Source organism: Cenococcum geophilum (assembly GCF_001692895.1).
Source record: "Cenococcum geophilum 1.58 unplaced genomic scaffold K441scaffold_27, whole genome shotgun sequence".
NCBI lineage: Eukaryota > Fungi > Ascomycota > Dothideomycetes > Gloniales > Gloniaceae > Cenococcum > Cenococcum geophilum.
The window spans coordinates 629051-650765 of NW_027137585.1; the positions used below are offsets into that span (position 1 = coordinate 629051).

The 21715-nt window shown below is 46.3% G+C and overlaps 8 protein-coding genes across 8 annotated transcripts; 6 read left to right on the plus strand and 2 right to left on the minus strand.

The window, feature by feature from the left end:
• Window positions 1–266: 266 nt before the first annotated feature.
• On the plus strand, window positions 267–1279 carry K441DRAFT_687830 (beta-1,6-glucan biosynthesis protein-like protein; the record flags this gene model as incomplete). The annotated part of the gene is made up of 4 exons (XM_067652129.1): window positions 267–476; window positions 546–649; window positions 741–1146; window positions 1217–1279. 4 exons carry the CDS (start codon window positions 267–269, stop codon window positions 1277–1279), a joined length of 783 nt encoding a protein of 260 aa, XP_067502850.1.
• A 202-nt stretch (window positions 1280–1481) lies between these two features.
• On the minus strand, window positions 1482–2420 carry K441DRAFT_723413 (uncharacterized protein). Its single transcript, XM_067654090.1, has one exon. It carries the CDS (start codon window positions 1942–1944, stop codon window positions 1684–1686), a length of 261 nt encoding a protein of 86 aa, XP_067502851.1. The 5' UTR covers window positions 1945–2420; the 3' UTR covers window positions 1482–1683.
• Window positions 2421–4659: 2239 nt separating this feature from the next.
• K441DRAFT_613083 (putative Xaa-Pro aminopeptidase pepP) lies at window positions 4660–6923 on the plus strand (the record flags this gene model as incomplete). The annotated part of the gene is made up of 5 exons (XM_067645634.1): window positions 4660–4898; window positions 5161–5186; window positions 5325–5486; window positions 5717–6675; window positions 6829–6923. The coding sequence occupies exons 1-5, from the start codon at window positions 4758–4760 to the stop codon at window positions 6921–6923; spliced, it is 1383 nt and encodes a 460-aa protein (XP_067502852.1). The 5' UTR covers window positions 4660–4757.
• A 424-nt stretch (window positions 6924–7347) lies between these two features.
• Window positions 7348–8066, minus strand: K441DRAFT_421696 (uncharacterized protein; the record flags this gene model as incomplete). The annotated part of the gene is made up of 3 exons (XM_067641548.1): window positions 7348–7410; window positions 7501–7614; window positions 7872–8066. Coding segments are annotated over 3 exons (372 nt in total), but the record flags the coding sequence as incomplete, so codon positions are not given.
• Window positions 8067–11285: 3219 nt separating this feature from the next.
• K441DRAFT_566459 (uncharacterized protein) lies at window positions 11286–12659 on the plus strand (the record flags this gene model as incomplete). Its single annotated transcript, XM_067643744.1, has 3 exons — window positions 11286–11366; window positions 11439–12001; window positions 12077–12659. 3 exons carry the CDS (start codon window positions 11286–11288, stop codon window positions 12657–12659), a joined length of 1227 nt encoding a protein of 408 aa, XP_067502854.1.
• Window positions 12660–12682: 23 nt separating this feature from the next.
• Window positions 12683–13368, plus strand: K441DRAFT_144112 (uncharacterized protein). The gene is made up of 2 exons (XM_067640150.1): window positions 12683–13010; window positions 13095–13368. Exons 1-2 carry the CDS (start codon window positions 12727–12729, stop codon window positions 13189–13191), a joined length of 381 nt encoding a protein of 126 aa, XP_067502855.1. The 5' UTR covers window positions 12683–12726; the 3' UTR covers window positions 13192–13368.
• K441DRAFT_437013 (uncharacterized protein) lies at window positions 13338–14726 on the plus strand (the record flags this gene model as incomplete). Its single annotated transcript, XM_067641659.1, has 2 exons — window positions 13338–14223; window positions 14536–14726. Coding segments are annotated over 2 exons (1077 nt in total), but the record flags the coding sequence as incomplete, so codon positions are not given.
• Window positions 14727–15922: 1196 nt separating this feature from the next.
• Window positions 15923–18016, plus strand: K441DRAFT_661674 (uncharacterized protein). The gene is made up of 3 exons (XM_067648909.1): window positions 15923–16390; window positions 16613–16748; window positions 16967–18016. The coding sequence occupies exons 1-3, from the start codon at window positions 16248–16250 to the stop codon at window positions 17516–17518; spliced, it is 831 nt and encodes a 276-aa protein (XP_067502857.1). The 5' UTR covers window positions 15923–16247; the 3' UTR covers window positions 17519–18016.
• The last annotated feature ends 3699 nt before the right edge of the window (window positions 18017–21715 follow it).

Below are 21715 nucleotides of genomic sequence, written 5' to 3' on the forward strand. Positions count from 1 at the left end.
AAAAATTGGGGATCTGCATGCCAAGGATTCTAATGCATTTCGTGAACGACTAGTTAATGGTAGGCGGAGTCTTGCATTGATTACGCCAATTCCAAACGCCGCAATGCCAGAATCTCGAATCTCTAATTCAGGTTCAACTACAACTCCAGCCTCGCCGTTTCCCCCCATCACATCACGCTCGTTTACACAAATACATCAGATCACAATAATCGAACCGCGTGCTTGGTATTGCATCTACTTTACAGACCAAGATCGTGTTCTTCGCCATGCAGTTCCGACTCCTTGCGTTGCTGGTGGCAATCACCCCCTTCGCCCTCGCAGACGTCGAGTTTACGAGTCCAGCAGCGGGCGCAAAATTAACAGGAGGCGGTTCTATCAACATTGGATGGAAGGATTCCGGGAGTGCTCCGTCGATATCGGATCTCAAAACTTACCAGCTCTTTCTTTGCGCAGGGGGGAACGATGATTCCACCTTTGTGAGCACACGACGCGGACTAAAGTGCACTTGAGACTGTTAATGATGGCTGACTCGTGTTTTATAATAGATTCAACTCACTTCTATCACGACATCCGGGACGTTTGCTGCTGGCAACAAGGCGATTGGTAATGTCGGTGCAGGTGTTGGTGCAAGCACACCGTCCAATGCATAGTACGTCTAACCTTTCCAGTATATATTGTCAAGATTTTATCCAAGTCCTTCAACCCTTCTAGATTCTGGACTAATGCATGTCGCTTTATAGCTTCCTTAAAATGATCTCCGTTGCCAAAGAAGGCGGTTCTGTAACCAACTACTCCCCACGCTTCTCGCTCTCTGGCATGACTGGAACCTTCCCCCCCAACGTCCTAGCTGGAGCAAAAGCTGTAACTGGAACCGATGGACCTCCAACTGTCAATCAAGTGGCGAACAACGCGAATGCCGCTCCAGCTGCAGCTTCAGACTACGCTATACCCTATACGATGCAGACGGGCTTGACCAAGTTTGCGCCAATGCAGCCTGTTCCACCGAGCAAAATAACAAAGAAAAATCCTACGCCACAATACCCAACGAGTGCTGTGTCGTTGGCGAGCACCTTCCTGCCTACACCCAAGCAGGTCACAACAATGACGATGAGCCAGACATTTAGTGTTAGCAGTATGGAGAATACGGTATGCTTTGGCCCTCCCTTTGTGAAAAACCAGGAAAGAGCATTTGCTGACCGAATTTATCACTACACAGGTTGCAGCTGCTCCTATGCCTTCTGATGATATGGCCAAGTTTCTTGCACGGTGGAAGGATTGATTATTTCAGCAATCGATCAGCACCTTTACACTCTAAAGGTATAATTTATTATTCGGATACGGCTACCTGGGATTGAGGATTTGGGATACATCGTTTTACTATGGTGTCCGGCGAAAGTATTTACATTGTCGGTGCGTTGCAGGGGGTTGGGCGGCTTGCGGCTTATTTTTAATTCACTTTTGCGGCAAATGAAAAAGGAGGACAATTAAGAAGGTTCATGTTTTGTATACAAACCGGCTTTCTTATTGGTGTAAAATGCTCTGCAAGGAACCCCTGCGACGTACCGACAGTATACAATACTTTCGCCGGATACCATAGTATGACTTTCGGTCTATCATTAGCCGTATTTGTCAATGGGGTCGCGAATACGAACCCGATCACGAATCATCGTCGTCAGCCTTTCGCTACCTTAGGGGTCGTTCGGTTGCACCTCCGTTACGAATATGGAGGCTCCATATTGTAACGGAACCGGAGCTCAAATATGAAAATGAGGGTGTCGTTTGGTAGACTGACACCGTTTGAATATGGAGCTCCTCCATATTGGTAAGCGCGTCAATTTGCAAGCTATACCGTATACAGTAGTTGAAATGAGGTTCTTGGCTCTGTTCTAATATGTAGCCTCGAGCTCCCGTTATATATTCCGTTTCAATCTGGAGCTCTCGCATATGCGCCTAAGTGACGACTTCTTATAATATGGCGACCCCACATACCCCAACCGTAATACTGCTGTCGCATTTGCAAGCCTTATATGATGTTATTATCTTAACCTTTATAATCGCGATGGGCTTGTTTCCGGGGGGCGTTTATACTTATAGTTGTTGATTTCTAGATAAACTTTTTCTACGTTTTAGCTAGTTAGGAGGGCTCTACTTATAACTCTAGAATTATTAATTTAGCAAGAGCTAAAGGATTCAAACCCTTACCTAATAGATACTATGTCGCGGATGCTAGGTACTCTAATATGCCTATAACTTTAACTCCCTACCGCGGCGTACGGTATTACCTTTATAAATAAGTATAGGCAAATATAAGGCTATAGAATGTAAAGGAGCCCTTTAATCTACGGTACGTGGTACTAAGGAATATAGTAAAGCGTACTATAGGAGTTTTTAATAATTATTTCCAGTACTTTAAGGCCAGTAGGCGTAACCTTCCTTTAAGTATATAGGTAGATGTAGTGTACGCCCTAGCTGTAGTTTATAACTTTATAAATATAAATAATTTAGCTAATCTAGATGGCAATCTAGAGGTAGAGGATAGGGTTATAAATAAGGAAGACGCGGGGCTTATAGAGGTAGAAAGTGATATAGTTATAAACCAAATACGCGATAAGATTGAGGAGCTTATATAGAAGAGTTACTGTTAGGCAATTAGTAGGCCAATTTAATTGAGAATATACAGTAGATTTGGGTATATTTACTATAGAAATCTATATAGTTTCCCTCTATATATTGCTTACTGGTTGCTTATATAGAAAGGCTCTAAAGAGCTACTTAGATCTTACCTAAAGCTTACTCTCCTATACGTCCTTCCTACTAGTTAAAATATTATTAATTAAGCTTTGCCAAAGCTCTATAACCCTAGCCGTTATAAGAAATAATCTGGTAGTAGACTCTGTCTTAAAAGCTTATAAAATAGCTAGTTACTCTATAGGATCTAGGTAACTAAACTTATAGATAAATTTTATAGAGGCCTTCTCTTAAGAAGACTTCTAGGCGATTAACTCTTTTATGGCCCTTATTTCTCTTATTACTTTCTCTACTATCTCCTCTAGTATCTCTATAACTTGCCGTCTTCCTTATTAGCGCTTTATATTAGATTTAACTTCTTTAACAGCCTACCTAAGAGCCCGTTTCCATATAGCTAGTAAAGAAGGCCGGCTTAGTGTTATAGAGGATCTCGGTATACTAGAAGGACTAAAGCGCTTAGCTAAAGGTAAGCTTAATTAACGGCTTTTAATAGAGCTGCGAGCTGACTTTAACTTAAAGGCTTTATCTACTTTCTCCTTATCTTCCTTATCTTTAGCTTCTTTATCTACCAAATCTAGCGCCTATAAGGTCACCGCTAAAGAAGCTTAAAATCTATACAGCTCTTAATTACTTCGTTAATCGACCTTATATAACTGCCTATTGCTAGGACTCCCTTAAATAGCTCCTGTAGTAGATTTAGGAAGTTAGGTAGTATATTATAAAACTTTATAGCTTTAGAATGGGCTATAAAGTAGGCCTTTATAACTTCCTTACTAGTAATAGGTACACCTTTGGCTTTGTTTTACCCCCAGCTAGAGAGGCTGTAAAGCTCTATTTATACCTTCTAATCCCTCTTCTAGTTGTTATGCTTGCTCTTAATTTGCTTAATAGTAAGGGGCTGCTGGGTAATCTAACATCGCCTCCTCCATCTTACTTGTCCATCTTAGACGCGCCCTCCTGTGCCCCGCGGGCGTCGCGGGCGTCGCGGTAACTCTGCTGCGACTCGTACGGGAGGTTGGCGAAGGTGTAGAAAACGTTGACGGACGAGAGGGCGTTGGTTGAGGAGGAGGCTCCATTACTACACCAAGGCAGGGAGTCGCGATAGAGGTCTAGTGGCAGAGGGGTCACTCGAATTGCTCACCAAAATTAATCACGCATTGTGCGAAGCCAAATCTGGAGCCTCATCTGGAGGCCCACCGAACGATCGACTCAATTACAGATTCAATTGAACCACGGTAGTAGCCGCCACTAATTATAAAATGGGCGACGCTAAAATACGCACAGATCGAACAGATTCTGTAACGGAGGCAATTTGCAACCGAACGAACCCTTATGTATTTATAGAGGCCCTAGAGCAACATTTAATAGACAGACATCTCATTCTTTGATCTGCACACGAACTTCCGATCGACAGTATTATATACATGTCGGCGCCGGCGTCTATGAGCTCCTGGGATTAACGATCAGGTTCATCTTAGAAATTTTGGCATGGACGGAGAAGGCGTATTTTATTGGAATATAATATAAGATTCAGAATATGCCAAAAACGTAACTCCGCTTGTGACGTTGAGCCAAATTGACGTCGTGAGGGATGCTTAGGATCAGTTAGGCGATATGGACTGCGGGGCTTTATATTTCTCAGTTGAAAGGAAAGCAGAGTGAAATGCACCATGCGAGCTCGTTGAGACGTTTGCTTGCAAGAAATCTCCCGAGTGCTGCTGTCCAGATCATCCATAAGATTCGATCCGTGACTTTCCACACCAAATCGTAACACCGCGTGTATCCGAGGATCCTCTAAATGACAGCCCTGAAACTACAACCTCACCCCCCACCTGACGTAGGTGATAGGGTTATGACGGTCGGCATAGTTATGAGTGGGGCTCCACCGCCTTGTATTTTACCTGTAATCGGGTATTCGGCAGTATTTTGATGTTCTAAACTGTCATAACCATGCCGACCGTCATAACCCTATCACCTACATTATCGCAACCTCATCGCTCCTTTTCAGGATGACAACTACAGAAGATGTTCTTAAGGGTAAATACCCTGCGAAAGCCCATGCTAAAAAGGTTGCGGGGTATATTAAGAGCAAAGGCGGGGATATCACTGGGACGCTTTATCTAGAAGGGCAGAAAACGAGGATGATTGAAGTGAGGTCTTATATGCTTCTCTATCTCGCTTTGTTCTATGCCACATCGCTCTCTGCAAGAGAACTTCTTCTACACGTCTAGAAATATATTATTTCACATGGAAACTGGGAAGAGGAGCGGCAGCATTGTCATAAGCTTGTGGAGTTCTTGAGTCATCGCTGTAACTCGCGTTCTTGAGCAAGCGTTTCTTTCTCTCATATCTTTCAGTATAATTAATACCCTATTCAGAATTAATAAGAGCTTGCTAATCTGGAGGACTTAGGATAATGACGAGCCGATGCCATTTAGGTGAGCCTCCTGTCATCTGCCTTTCCAGTAGTATTCTACTTCCCTCTAATCTTCTATCACCAATCATTTGCTCTTTCAAGACCTGCACTCCTATATTCTGCGTCTTAAGGTATTCCATTGATATTGACTTCATCTTAGACAGCGTCGCTACTTCTATTACTTAACCGGATGTGCACTACCTGATTGCTACTTTACTTACGATATGAAGACTGAGAAATCTACCTTATTCATTCCCCCCATTGATCCGGACGAGGTTATGTGGTCGGGACTGCCAATGACTCCAGAGGAAGCTCTAAAAGCGTGAGTGTTATTCAACTAAGTTTTCGTCGTTTTAACGGTCTCTTGCATGCCTTTGATATGCATTTTATCTCTTTTTAACTAAAGCATAAGCTTTTCACCTCATGTCGAAATTTTAGAGCACTTTTGGGTAAACACAGAATCTCCTCTCCAATATATATTCCCCTTGCAGTTCTATCACCCCTTTTCCAGTCCGTCCCAAAATAACCAGGGATACCTAAACCCAACCACAGCTACGACATCGACGCCGTCCTCCCTACCACCGAAGTGAACGCCGAGCTAACCTCCTCTTCCACGCCCAAAACCACCATTTACGCCATCCCAAACCAAGTCTCCGACCACATAACCTTCCTCTCCTACAGCGCCAAAGACTTCGAGCTCCTCAAGTCCGCCATCGAAATCTGCCGCGTCGTCAAAACCCCCTACGAAATCGCGCTAATCCGCCACGCCAACGCCATCTCGACCGCCGCCCACACCGCCGTCATGCGGGCCGTGTCGACCGCCGCCAACGAGCGCGATCTCGAGGCGCTGTTCCTGAAATCCTGCATCGAGCGCGGCGCCCGCGACCAGGCCTACCACTCCGTCGTCGCTGCCGGCACCGCCGCCGCGACCCTACACTACGTCCGCAACGACCAGCCGCTCGCGGGCAAGCTGAACCTGCTGCTTGACGCCGGCGCCGAGGTCGCATGCTACGCGTCGGACATCACGCGCACGTTCCCCCTCTCGGGCGCCTTCAGCGTCGAGAGCGCCGCCGTCTACGATGTCGTGCTGCGGATGCAGAAGGAGTGCATCGCGATGCTGCGGGCTGGCGTGCGCTGGGACGACGTGCATGCGCACGCGCACCGCGTGGCCATCGCGGGCCTGCTGCGGCTGGGGATCCTGAAGGGCGTGGCGGAGGACATCTTTGCTGCGGGGACCAGCGTTGCGTTTTTCCCGCACGGCTTGGGACACTATCTCGGGATGGACACGCATGATTCGGGCGGGAATCCGGATTATGCGGATCCGGATCCGATGTTTCGTTATTTGAGGGTGAGAGGGACGTTGCCGGCTGGGAGCGTCATTACGGTGGAGCCGGGGATATATTTTTGCAGGTTTATTATCGAGCCGTATTTGAGGGATCCGAAGCATAAAGGGTTTATTGACGAGGGGGTTTTGGAGAAGTATTGGGATGTTGGGGGGGTTAGGATTGAGGGTGAGTTTGGACTTCCTTTCCGATAGCGGATTCTATGTGCTCGGTGGCATTGCTGGTCTCACATTTTGAGAGTCAAGGGGTGGTGGTGGGTAGGGAGAGGAGGGAGTACCAATAGCGTACTGGGCACGGGCTAACTCATCTTTGCTTTGACAGATAACATCCTGATCACCGACTCCGGCTACGACAACCTTACGCCGACTCCTAAGGAAGTGCACGAGATGGAGAAAATCATTCGTGGCGAGGCATGATTGTGCAGTTTCGCTCTGGCATCTGATTGCAGTTCTAATGGATTGCATAGCAACGAGCGTGATGCTGGGGATTGATACGTAGTTGCATGAGCATGACTACTTATAATCACGATAGAACGGCTTACTTGAGAAGATAGATGTGGGAAGGCGATTAAGATGGACTGTTCCTGTCTCCACTCAGACTTTCACGTTTTCTTCCGTGCCGTTGTTGCAATGATCAAGTGTAGCCCATCTAAGCTGGATAAAATAATACAGGTATCATTGAATTTATCGCATTCCTATTCCACCTCATGCACATCACCGTATTGACAACCCCGCATGGAACAAGTTCAATTGCTACAGCTCCTCCCCAAAATCATAATATCCAAGATTGACAGCGAAAATCTAACACATTCACCAAACTCTTTCTAGAGCCAGCTCAAGCACTCTTCCCATCAGCCTCCTTGATGTTCAACTTACTAACATCGACATCGTGGAACGCGCGAACCTGTCACGTTCAATCAGCACCAGCTCCCAACCTCTTCTCCCGCCTTTTCTCTTCAAAGCAAAGAAACCAGGCCGAAAAGGCTAGACTTACATTGATAGCCATTATATCTGGGTAGTAGTCGGCCTTAATACTCTGGGCCATCAAGCTGCTCCCGCAGGTGGGGCAGAAGGAGTGCTGAATACGCTCTTGGGCGAAGGTGTATTTCTACACAACGCAGCGGGTCAGCAAAACAAGCGCATACGGCAATTCGCCTACCCGCTTCTCTCTACTCCTACACATCTCCGTCTTCAACCCCTCTCTCCCGCTTCTTCCCGCTCGCCCTGCAACTCATATCTCCAATCTCTTCCCCGCCATCTCCCAACCGCGCTCCGGAATTGCAGAGAGACAGGGGAAAGGGGGGGAAAGGAAACGGAGCAAAGGGAAAGGAGACTGCACGAAAAAAAAGGAAAACCCAAACCCACCGTCATGGCCCCCTCCCCCTTCTCGAACTCCACGTCCTTGCTCGGGACGTAGATGAGCAGGTAGCCGTTGCGCACGCAGATGGAGCAGTTGCAGCTGCTGACGCTGGACGCCGGGTGGTCGAGCGGCGGGGAGACGGTGGCGCGGTAGGCGACGGCGCCGCAGTGGCAGGACGCGTTGTAGGTTGCCGAGGGCGCGGGTTCTGCTGCTGCTGCTGCTGCGGCGGCGGCGGCGGCCGGGGCTGCGTCGTTGCTGGCGGTGCTGGCGGACATGGTGGGGTGGGAGGAGGGGAGGAGAGGGGGAGGAAGTAGATTAGGTGGAGAGCTATGAGGGGCGGTTGGAGGGGGGGAGAAAGGTTTGGTGGGATTGGAAGGGGGTTGGATAGGCAATTGGTGTTTGTTATGATGGCTGAAGAGGAATTGAGGTGGTTGAGGAATTTAAGTCGGACGGCATGCTCGCGCTGCCTTTTATATATCCCCCATACGAAGCACTATTTCAAAGCATTAACGTTATTTCCACCAACGAAACACGGCTGCTGCTGTCGGACTTTCACATCTTTGCCGCTCCAGAACGACCTTGGTTGGCTGCGGCTGAACTGGCGGGGAAAGAAGGCAAGGTGAGAAGGGCTGAGAGTGAGAAGGGCTGAGGGTGCGAGTCAGAAGAGGGTGCGCGCACCGCGTGTAGTGCTGTCTCCGCGGCCGTCACCCGTATGCACGAAGTCAGGTGTGTGGCGGCCCCCCAATCGAGGTTGAGTGATGGGCTGGATGACTCATTTCTGCCTCACACGGGCTGCAAGGCGTTTTTGGCTTCGACTTCCTTAACGTTATGCGGCAGGTTGGGGAGGGTCAGCCCCCCTTGTTTGGAGGTAGGCGGGGGGAATCGGTGGGTTGATTTGGCCGTAGGCCGCTGCGGGATGAACGTTAAACTTCTAACTTCAGACTTCAGACTTCTCCCATGGTGAGATGGATGGGTCAAGGAGTTGCGGTCAGGCACGGGCAATGCGAAACTTTGCTGTACGTCTTATTCATCTTGCTCGTTCTTATCTTTGTTGGGCGCGGTTTAGTATCAATTGGACAGCTTTACTGCGGTCATACAAAGTACCCCCAAAACACTTAATTAGAGTCCGAGACACCTGCAGCCTACGACACCGTATTCTAGGAGTAATTGCCTGAAAGAGGACATCTTTCTTTTCTTTTCTTTCTCGCATGCGTTGCAGCACAATAGACTGTTGTAGCATGTTAGACTACGGCCGAACTGCCGATCGCAATCCCCCCCAAGCACGTGTAGGCCACCTCTTTGCATCTCGTTGTAAGTGCGTGTTGACCGTGCCGATCAAACTGCGCGAAATTTACCTCTTCTGTGTAGAATTATACCCAGAATAGGTAGAGATACGCTAAAATGGTCGTGCTTGGTACTTTAAAGGGTATCGCCAAGATCAACAGGCGCTTACAACGGGATGGAAAGAGGTGGTGTATTTTTAAGCGGGCGCTTTGCTGTATCGAGCCCACCTTTGACGCGATGGAGGCGGAACGAGTGTGCCGGCGGTTGGCTACTTGGGCTGGGTGCTTGGTGGTTTGCTTGGGTTGGTCTGCTTGAAAGTCGGCTGCTTAGAATTGGACAGGGCTTGGCTACTTGGCCGCGGGTCGGAGATTGAAGGGTCCGTTTGAGTCGTGTGCCCCGCCTTCCAACAAGGGCAAGTTTTGCGTGTATTGCCAATTAAACCCGCCACCACTCATACATAGCAATTCTCTCCTCTAGAGAGCCGAGTGTGCTGTCGATGATTCTAAAAAAGGTCCGATGCTGCGAAGATAGCATTACACTTTTGCGGTAAGGCACGCGACACAAGCAACCTGTTGGGCTCTAGCATCCGGGTAAGATACAAGGTTGGCAGTTTCAGAAGTCCATTATTCTCTTCGTCCTTGTTACTCTGCTTATAAGCGATTCCGATGCGGATCTTGGCGTGCGTCACAGCTTTGTCCGTTCACAGGGGTGGTTTAATTACTTGCGGTCCCAAAGTTCTGCCGGCTAGCAATCTACATGCAATATATTCTACAAAACATCACTATATAATACTAACCTAATGGCTTTACCATCTAAATTAACTAATATTTTACATCACTTAGGGATTTCTACAATACGGGCACGCACCTCCTCCATGTAGTTATCGCCTCTCACTCCTCCTGCAGCACCCGTCTAATAAGTTAACAAATCAATTTCTACTCCCACCTTCCCGCGCACTGCTTTAGTATATTTCATATTGTCTCTATAGGATATCTATCTAATTGGCGTCTTTAAGCTTCTTAGTAACATTATATTACATTCTTATACTATATAAAGGATTACTACTTTCCCTAGTAATTTGGAGTCATACGCAGAGAAGAACTGGCTTCATTTAATAGTATCTGCTTCTTTAGCCTTTATAGATGGGGAGGAGTAGAAGGAAGCATTAAGTTACAATTTGCTGTATAATTTATGTGTATTAATGTCAAGTGACGAAGTCTGCGCGTATATGCACTGTTCTGCACAGCCGTGCCTGGCACAGTCATTCGCTTACCTTTTGTGGGTTTGTGCGGTGGCTGAGTGGTGCGGAGCTTGTCACGTCACAATTAATAAAAGGACATTTGCTGGCAGAATTTCGGGACCGCAAATAATTAAGCGACCCACATCGTTTGTCGGACATTCTTTTCACCCGTTGTTGAGGGCGTCGCCACACGGGCGAGGCGTACCGGATTCCTCCAGATGTCCCCAGCTGTCTCGTCAACACCCACAGTATTGTTTTAATGCTCGCATCTCTCCCTGTGCTGAACCCAGTGCTGAAGCAATGGCAGAACCTGAGCTCCTTGCTGTTCCTTGACCGTCGCTTGACTGGGAAAAGTGGATCAATGTATGCCAAGTATGCCATGTATGCCATGTATGCCATGTATGCCAAGAATGCATGCCAAGATGCGCCCCTTTCGGAGTGGACATTGCGATTTTTAGGACAAGCTTCACTCTTAGAAGCCCTTCTTGCTCACGACCCCCCGGAATCCGCGCGGCAGTGATCGTCATCATTCTGCTTGCATAGCCCTCTCTTGTTTCCTACTTGCTCTTCCTCTACCTTCTATTCCTACATCCTTCTTACTCTCTTTTGCCCGCCTTATAACCCACCACATCCCGCTTCTTAGGGGCCGATACTTGCCGCGTCATCCTACCTCCCGCGCATACAACTTAGCAAAACATCTGAATTTCATTTCAATACCACTACTCCTGTCGACTTCTCTTACACTTTTTACTGCTTTTCTGTCCCGGGGCTGGTCTCCTTGTACTTCCATTATACTTTTTGGATCCTTCTACCGCAGTTGTTTGATCCTGCAAGGGCATCTACCCCCCTGACCACTCGCCAATTCTTGGTCCTTATCACCACCATGGCCATGACGATGAATGTCACGGTTCCCATCGAGGAGCCAGAATGGAACAGCAAGCCTGCGTGGAAGTTGCCAGGATGGGCAGAACCAATAGTGCGTCGTGTCTCGCATTATCGTGAAAACTTTAAATTATCATCCATCGCTAATGCATAGCCTTGTTATCAGATTGTCGCATCTATTTTGCTCACAGCCATGTTCATGACGAGGAGGAGGGGCTTCCGCATATTTGACAAGCCGAGGTCGCGATATAATTCCCTTTTGGACAGTTCCGAGTCGAGTCACTCCTCGGACGAACTACTAGCCTATAACTCCAACGACGACGATGACCTCGACGATTACTTTGCGACTTCAAAGGACCCTCCCAAGCAACGCAACTGCTGTGGGACGGTTATCCATACACCTAATTCCTCGCGTTTCAAAAACAACATTCATAGCCGCATCCTTCAGCGATTTCCCTTCCTAATTGAAATGTTTTATTGGATCATCAACTACGCATTTTACCGCATGACATCGATCACTTCGCAGAGAATATTCGCCAAAACGGGCATTTGGAATGTTGCTCAGTCGCATGGCATTGCGGTGTTGGAGACGGAGCAATTCAGCTGGATCAGCTTTTTATTTCCTGTGCCTGAGAGGAGCGTCCAGCAATGGTTTATGCACGGCCATCAGGATTTCCTTACGGTCTTGAACAAGGCGTACGCGCTGATTCATATCCCTGGAACCGTTGGGTAAGTTTGTTCAAAAATGCCCACCCAATCAGATTAACTGATGTAAGATCTTGGTATGTACTGATACACGCACAGCTTCATCTGCTGGTACTACTACGTCGCTCCGTCCCACAAGACCTTCGCCGTCGTCCGCCGCACGATAACGCTCACAAACTTCTGCGCCTTCCTCACCTTCATCCTATACCCATGCATGCCGCCGCGGCTCCTCCCCGCCGAATTCGGCTTCCTCGACACCGTGCGCCACGACGATGCGCAGAGCGTGTGGATGAGCGGTAAGTACGTGAACACGCTGGCCGCGATGCCAAGCATGCACTTCGGCTACTCCTTCTGCATCGGCTGCACGCTGATTTACCACTCGGGGCTCTTCCGACGCACGCTGGAGAAGGGCGAGAGCCGCAAGTCTGCTTTCTGGAAGCTGTTCTACCTGCTGCTGGGTGTCGGCTATCCGGCCTTCATCCTGACCACGATTGTGGCGACCGCCAACCACTACTACCTCGACGCCATAGTCGCGACCTGCTTCGTTTTCTTGTCATTTGCGTGTAACAAGGTCTTCTATGTCTTTCTCCCGCTCGAGGACCTCCTGCTGTGGGTCATCCGTGCCGATAAGCCGGTGCCGACGACGGGCGATCAGTTCAGGGAGCGCAGGGGTAGGATATGAAGCGCGCTTTAGATCCTCCCCGAGATCCTCCCTCATCTCCGATTCGCATTTCCCTTCAAATACTTATATGAATAGGCTGTACTACTTAGCTCATCCAGCATCCTGTAGCGCGGCGCTTACTTTTTCTGTACACTTGGTTTTTTTTCCTCCCTGCATTGGCATCAGCCTCGGCGTTTTTCCTGCAGCTGCATTTCGGGGCTCTGGTGGGGCATTTTGTTTGAAGTTGTGTACACCGCATGCGTGCGCGCTGCGTGTATGCATGTGTGTTCTGGATAAGCAAGCGTGGGTCTGTTTGGCGGGCTTTGGAGGGAAAAATGGGCAGAATTGCTGCCGCTGGATCGGTGAAAATAGGTATGCTGCTGCTTAGCTGCTTTTTGGTTAAGTCAATCGGCCCGCAAGCGAATGACTAACCACATTCGTGGTGCACCACCATAGTAATTGTAGCGAAGCCGTATGCTTGGTTGCAAGAACCTTGCTTCTGGCGGCGATCGGCCTCCGCAGTAGCTATCTTCGATATTCAAAGTTACATTGAATTCTTCCAATACCTCTTCAATCTTCTTTGAAATCATCTATTCTTGTAATCTCGCGCATTGGGGTTGTCGTGGGTCCAGTAATTTTCAGGTTCTGCAATGTACTTATTTCAACACCCGACCTTCGCATGCGTACCCAACCCTTACAAATATTACCGTCACTCTTCCTAACGGTACGACGAATCATGGAAACCCGCATCTCCTATGTACTCCCACAAAGTGGACCGATGTCGCTCTCTTCTTTCTCGGCAATTTTGTTGCTCACGCTGGAACGGTTCAGAAGAAAGCAGGCGAACCATTCGTTTCTACTCTCCTAGCTATGGTTGTTGTTCTTTTAATTTCTTCCTCCGGTGTTCTGCGGGGATTACTTGGGATCTGGCGGCATGTCAAATTTTGCACATCACCGCTCATAGCCGCTTCCAAAGCCGGTGCACTTTGTACTGTTGTTCGAACAGCTGAGTGGAAACATCAGGACGGTATTGTGATTCAAGGTCTAAGATCTCTACAAAAGCCAGCTCTCGGGGAATTGGTGCCTATTACCTATGAGGTCGAGCCTTCGTCGAATTTCACACCATCCCATAATAAATTCGATATCAGTAGTCGCAAAGTTCATGGCAATTTGGGCAAATGCCCCCTTCCTCTTGGTTACGCTCTCGCAATGCTTCCGCCTGGAACCACCGTTAAAGGGCCGGGTCGGGACGATCCGAAAGATCCGAGTCATTCGACCAGATATGGCACCAAAATTAGCTTCTCTCCAGATAGTATCAGTCCGTCATACAGCCTTTCACACGGCTTAATTGCCATTTTACAGACAATCTCTGCATTCATCACCCTGTATCTCTCAAGAGGAAACCAGCTTCAACATTACGGATACGCTGCGTTTGGCCTTACTGTCATACCATATTTGCTTATATCGATAGTGAACCTACTTAGTACAATCCTTACACCAGATTATGACAAAGTATACTTGATATATTCGGAAATAATGAGAGAGGCAGTAGGGCAAGGGGGGACTTTTGACGGCGTGGTTGGTTGTATCGTCGCCGCTCCCTTGGGTGAAGAGACCTTCGATGCTACATTCGCCGGAGACAACGATAACACAATCATGCAGCCAGTTACTCGAGAGCAAACCGGCGGATCGATCCAAGATGAGCAAACCTTGGAGACTAACACAACCCTGGGAACTGACGCACCATTGGAGACTAAGACGCCGGAGGATACCAACACACCCTCTATCACCACGCAGCGGGTCATAGTGCCTTCGTATCCAAGGAATGACAGTGGCCTTACCAGGGGATTAGTGGCTTCGTATCTAAGGAATAGCAGTGGCCTCACCAGGGGATTAGTGGATTCGTATCCAGGGAATGACAGCGGACTCACCAGGGGAATTCTGGAATTCTACGGCAGTTTCTATGGTAGTATATTCATTGGTTCTATCGCGATAGCGACCATTGGAGGATTGACTAGTTTTCACCGAAAGGAGAGTACAAGGGCACAACAGGCGTGGACTATGACTTGGCTTGCTAGTTGGATCTTTTTCGGTTTGGTGGATTCAGTGGTCCGCACCCAGATTCATCGAGGGCCTCAGAGCAATCCCTTTCTTTTAAAAGTTTTTTATATTTATGGCTACGTAAGTCCGGATAGTGGTCGGATTGACGAGGCACGATATACCACCAGGATGCTGGGGTTTGTTTATAGTCTCTCGGCCTTCACTTCTCTGATTCTGGTTGGCATTCCTTCTATTGGGGGATTTGTTGTCGTTGGCCGGATGCTACGGGCGTACGGCAATTGTACGAGGTTATACTGATAGTTTGCTTTGTGCCAGGTAATATTGGGAACTAATGCTATTATTGAACGGTATCGTGGACGATGGCTGTTTTGTGGGGCCTAAGGGTACTAAAGCAAGACGCTGCCCATTTTGAACGCTATAGCTGGCATTACCAGAGCCTTCCAGTTTGGTTTAGAACATTTGAATTCACTTAAATTCATACATTACAAACCGTTCCATAGATAGGATACCTCCACCCAAGTTTACCAAAAAAGGTTGCAAAAAGGTGCATAGAGGCGAAAAAATCGTTCTGTTTTTTCCAAGTCATTTTGCGTGTAGTTTCAATCACGCCTGCGTACATGATTAGTTTTACCGCAAAATGACTTAGAAAAAATAAGCGATCTTTTCGCCTCTATGCACCTTTTTTGCAACATACTCTTACAAAGGGCAATTCCTGTTAGAACGAACTCGTGTGCAAATTGATCTACGAAGAAAAGAGGCTATATTTACAAGAGGTGGATGAGTCATGGTACCCCTGATCTAACCTTGATATAGTAGTGATCGACACCAGGTCGACAATTCCAATCGTGCCACCACCTCCGTAATGTCAAATATCGAGACGTTGGAAACAATTAAACCGGGAGGGGATTATATAAACCCCATCGTGATAAATTTGAATTCCCCAATGGACAAGAAAACATCCACAAATGACAGGATGCACACGACGTTAAAAATGTATTTATACCATCGAGGACCACTATCGCGAATGTGACAACAATCTTTTAACGTCGAGGCTTTGAATATGGTATTGCTCTGTATATTATAAGTGGAAGAAAAATTAATGATATGAAAATAGAACGATGTTGTTTAAGTTAGACTCTGCCGTGCTGTGGCTATTACATTAATCAGAGAAAGCCCCCCAAAGTCAGCCCTAGTTTAACCCCGCCCACGAGGCACAGAGATGACTGCTTGCTCCTACGCTCGGGAACGGGAACGGGACAACGTTGAGCCTTTTGCATACCGCCATTCGCTCGCTGTGATCTCGTGTTGATTCTGCTTTGCTGCTTGCTTGCTTAATCGCTTGCTTGCTTGATCGCTTGATCGCTTTGACCCCGCTCGTTCTCTGCGCAGTTCGTGTGCTGCTGCTCTCTCTTGACCGTCCTTGACCTCGACCTCGACCTCAACCCCAACCTCAACCCCAACCCCGACGGCACCACCGCCCCGCACCCAATTGCACGCCTCGGACCCCTACCCTTCCTTGGCTGATCGTGCGGAACCAGAAGGCACAATATGGCAACCGTGGAGGCTCCGTCCCCGACCCCGACCGGGGATGTGGATATGGAGGAGAGCAGGGCTGCCGCTGGGGGGGAGGATGTGGAAGAGATGCTGGGGGGCATTGAGCCGGAGGTTGTGAAGCGGACGACATTTCTGGAGTGAGTTTGCTGGTCTCTTTTTTTTTAGGTCTCGGGAAGAGGGGGAGCTGGGGGAGGAACGGGAAGGTTGGGAGGACTGGGAGGACTGGGAGAACTGGGAGAATTGGGAGAACTGGGAGAACTGGGAGAATTGGGAGAATTGGGAAATCAGGGGATTGGGAATTGCTGGACGGACGATTGGACTTTCTAAGGGACACCAAGTTGACGGTTATCTGCATGCAGTTATCTCAAGTCCCCGATTGTGGAGCTGGCTGTTGGCACGGGCGAGGAAGAGACGCTGCTATGGGCGCACCAGGCCATGCTGATTAAGAGCCCGTATTTCGCGGAGATATGTGGGCAGTTCGGTGCGGGGGCTACTGTGAGTTCTCGCTCCCTCTCTCTTTTCCTTTCCGGTCCTTAGGATACCGTCGTGCCCCTACGTCCTCTCCTTCCCAACGGCCTCATCGTCCATCCCTCCATCCCTCCTCTAGCAGAGCAAGAGCAAAGCTCATGAAGCTCCCAACAGCGGAAGAACCCAAACCAGCACAACCCCCTTACCCAACCACACTCAAACTAACCACCCCTCCCCCCCCGCAGCGCCGCCGCATTGACCTCCCAAACGACGACCTCTCCGCCGCAGGCTCGGTCCTTGAATACCTCTACAACGGCGAATACTTCCCGCGCCGCCTCTCCGCCTCCAAAGACGCGCCCCTCGAACCCGACCCCTCTCTCCCCTCCCCTGACAACACTGGCGCCGCGCTTCTCCAGCACGCCAAAGTCTACACTCTAGCCGACAAGCTGGGCCTCCCCGTGCTGAAATCCCTCGCCCACGCCAAGATCCACCGCACATCGTCGACCGCGCGTGGCGAGATCGCGTATGCGCGGTACGTATACAAGGAGACGAGCAAGGAGGACGTCACGATCCGGCGGCCCGTGGCGGCGTTTTGGGCGACCAGGAGTCATGTCCTCAGGCACGAGGCAGAGGATGAGTTCCGCGCGATGTGTCTTGAGTTCCCGCAGTTTGGGTTCGATGTGCTTAGTTTGGTGCTGGATCAGCGGGAGAAGAAGGGGGAGCGCGGGCATGCGGAGCCGGCTGTTGTGCCGGGGAGCGCACATGGGCGGAAGAGGGCGAGGGTTAGTCAGGGGTAGGCGAATTAGTTTGCTGCTCAGGGGGAAGGGGGGGAGACAAGGGGCAAGCTGGAATGATGCGAATTGGGGAAATGAAAAGACTGGCGGGAGAGAGGTCTGGGCTGTCTAGCCCGCTGAGGTGTCGATGTGTATCTGGGTGGAATTTTCTCGGCCTTAATATTTTTAGGGTTTTGTGCGGGTGGAAAAATAGGGATGGTCTCATTTGATTTTCTTCTTGGTTTCGGCATTTTTATTTATCTACCTGTGTATCTGGCGTAGAGCGATTTTTTTCGAGCTTGAAATATATGGGTGGGGAGGTGTATGAATAGTTTAGCTGAGATATACAATGGATGTTCAGCTAAGGTATGTGATGTAATTTTTACCTGTCTATTTGCTTTTATTATTCAGTTATGAGACGGGTTGAGAGGTTCTAGCTCACGATTGACTCCGCGAGACCTGCTTTACTAGAGCTGCTCCGTTTAACATCCAACTAGACTTCACATTGGTTTACCTTTCTGCTACACCACCTCTTTATATCTCCTTGTACGTACCTGGTGATCACGTTAATCAAATGGTGCCAATTTATACCTTCCTATATAAAATTCTGCCTATTCTGGCAGCCATATGTTAAAATGACCCTGCAAGTTAACTCAAAGGTATAATTTCACGCCGTTTGATCAACATTAATTAGCGGGGCTAGCACGTGCTTACAACGAGCTTTAAAGAGGTGGTGCATTATACGGTCTACTGCTCCATTAACCCACCAATGCAGGAGCTTTTGTGGTCAATTTAAACACTTGCAGGTTTGTCCAGGCCTTAGTGGCGGTATCCGCAGCATCAACACTATTTCTGCCACGTACCAGGCTGTAGCTGTTGCTTTCGGCTACATCGTCTAGGCTGAACGTACATAGGGCACGACGCATAACAGTTGCGCTATTTTCAGTTCACCAGAAGATTTGCGATCCTGTTCTTTTTTTTTTCCCAAGCTGCTCTATTCAGCGTGTTTTTGCCAAGCAGACATTTTCAGCTTACCTAGATCTTCCTTCCACCTCTAACTACCTATTAACAGTCTGGATGACCGCGAGGCCATGACGCCTACCGCTTCTTCGTTTTCCTCTTGCACTCGTAGAGGCTTAAAAAGGTAGATAAAACGGTCGGTAGTAAAGGCTCCGGAGGCTCTATTTCTATATTAGATTTAATTAAATACGAAGCTCTATCAAATATATCTTACTAAGCTAACTTTTCTATTAAACATTAGAGGGTTAGGGAGCTTTTTAGATTTTATAGTAGGTATTAGGTTTATTATAGGTATGGGTTAAGCTACCATTACTAATTTAGGGTTTATATTTAACGGGCTAGGTTTATATATAATTATTTTAATTTTATTTATAGGTATTATTATTAGGGTCTCTAATATAAGTGCTTTAAGGTTATAGAGTTCTTTGTAGATTGTTCCTATTAATTACTAGTGCTAAGATTCTAATATTGCTTGCTATTAGGCTAAAGCATCTATAAAGGACTGTTATATTATAGTTAACTATTCCCTAACTAGGGCTATAATGCTTATAGTTAACGCGGTAGGTTTAAGTTCATTTACTATTTTAATAGTAGTTGTTTTAACGTAACGTAATATAAGGGCGCAGAGAGACTTTAGGGAAGATTCGAAAGAATAATATAAATTCTATCTAAATCTAAGGGTATATAGCTCTCGCTAAGAACAAGACGTTATATAAAGAAAAGAAAGGAATAATAAGAGAATTATATAATTAAATAGTTAGGGGCTTAGTAGTCGATGCGTGCGTATGTGCGCATGCGGTCTTTAACAGACTTTGGTAGAATTCGATTGATCTGGTAGAATTCGGTCAAAGCGTCGGAATTTATCTATCGAGTGTTTCACCGAGACATTCCTACTATAACTGGGCTAGTCCCGTTACAACGCTTTTCGATAAAAATCTGTGGACTTCTTAAAAGCGTTTCGTTCTGTATGCCAAAGTTCCGTAGTTATACGCTATAACTTTTTAGATCTTAAATCGGCTATCTTGTTACGGACGCTTTAAGTACGATGTTACGACTACTTGGAGAAGAGACGGAAGAAGCTAGTTGGTTGATTTAGGCACGGTCCAGGATGGAGCCGATAGAACTATATGACGAGGAATAGTAACCAAGGTCACGTGGCGTGATCTATATGATCTGTGGGATCTATATAATCCGTAATAGAGTAGATAAAGTATACGTACATTACGTATAAGAAGGATTTTATAGGAGTACGGTTGTGTATTTAAGGACCCTTAGTCCCTACCTAGATAGTTTCTTCCTTATAGTAATTCTTAGAATATAATTGGAGTTAATCTATTAGGTAACTACTCCACTAGTTATTATTTTGTTATTAACTTCTATACTTATATTTTCTATATACCTAGCCTAATAATAAGCCCATTATAGTTCCTACTATAAGGTTCCGTTATATAATTACTACCTGGTTATAGTATTAAGTATAAAAAGTTAAACAATATGCTACTAAAAGCAGCTACTATAACGCTATTAACGGCGGCAACTATATTAAGGTTAGGTAACGATACTAGTATAGTAGACACTAACTTATAGTAACCTATAACGGTTGGATAGCTATAAAAGATAGTTAACTAGCTAATAGAAAATAATATAATATTAGAAAATAGAATTAACGGGATAGGCGTAGTAAAGGTTAAGTTACTATTAATTAAAAGATACTTAGGAGAGAGATTAAAGCTTAAAGGATTTCTTATATAAATGTACTTTAAGGTCGCGCAGGAAGGAGCTAAGCTGGTAACGCCTATAGATTAAATAGCGTATGCGGGATTGTTCTTAATAGGAAGGGTACTTAAGTGGTTTAAGCCTTACCTTATAGAAATTTAGGTAAATAGAATAATAACTATAAACTAAGAGGTATAGTTTATGTTCTTAAGCTAGAATGGATTTATAAAATAACTTATATAAATGTTTAAAGACTTAGAGGCAATAACTATAACGGAAAGAAAACTCTAAGATATTATATAATAAACCTTAGTAATTAAGTATATAATATAGTTCCAGACGTTAGTAATATAAGTTAAGTGGAATAATAGGGCGCTTATGGTATAGTATAAATAGGGACTTAAGGCTAAAGTCTAGGATGTAATTATCCTAATAAAAGATATAAATACCCTAAGGGAACTAATAGATTAAGCGATTAAGATTAATAATTAGATCTACTAAAGGGAATAGGCTAAGAGAGGCTAGGATAGAGTTCTATAGTTNTATAAGNNNTANAGNACGNAANAACNAAAGCTAAGTTANAAANTATAGTATGGCGCAGAGCTAATAGACCTAAGTAGTACTAAAGAAGCCTATAAGAGATGGAGTAAGAAACTATAGAAACCCAGAGGATAAGAATTAAGTAATTAGAGGTCTAAGGAGCAGAGGCTAAATTAGGGATCTTAGCAGCAGAAGATATTTAGGCGGACTCTATAGTAAGAAAGATGGTTTAAAGAGGGAGCTTATATAAATTGCGGAAAATAAGGTTACTTTATAAGGGATTATAAAGATGGTTAGAAGTACTATATAATAAAGGGAACTAGACTAATAGTAGATGATATATATATATAAAGGGACGATAATATACTGCGAGGAATAAAAGAGTGTTTAATTAAAAGCTTTGCGTTTTATTACAATAATATATACCAAATTTATAAGGACGCTAAGTATAGCGTAAGCTATTGGCTATAAGAGCTAGTACCTATAGGATATAGAGGAACTAATAAACTAGTTTGTAGATTAGATATTAAGGACGATAAATTTAATATAGGCGAAATATTTTATAACAATAAGGTAATAAGAGCAGTTTACTGGGAATACGTAGCTATTAGAGATGTTATAATAGAGGTAGAGGATGATTCCACTATAGAATAAGGAATATTAGTAGGGATTAAGACCCCACTAGATACGATGTCTATTGCTTTATAAGACGCAAGAGAAGTAGGATAGCGAACTACTTCGGCACTTAATAAAGGCAAAAGGCCACAAGCTTAAGATTCTTAAGACAAGATAAGAGATAACCCAATTTTTTAAAATAAGATAAGGCAAGCTTAAGGACCTATAATGGATAATAACCGATAGAGTAGAGTAGCGGCTTAGTTTAGTAATATATAAATAAGCTTAGGACGAAGTTTTCTACAGGCATAAGATTCTTAAGATAAGATA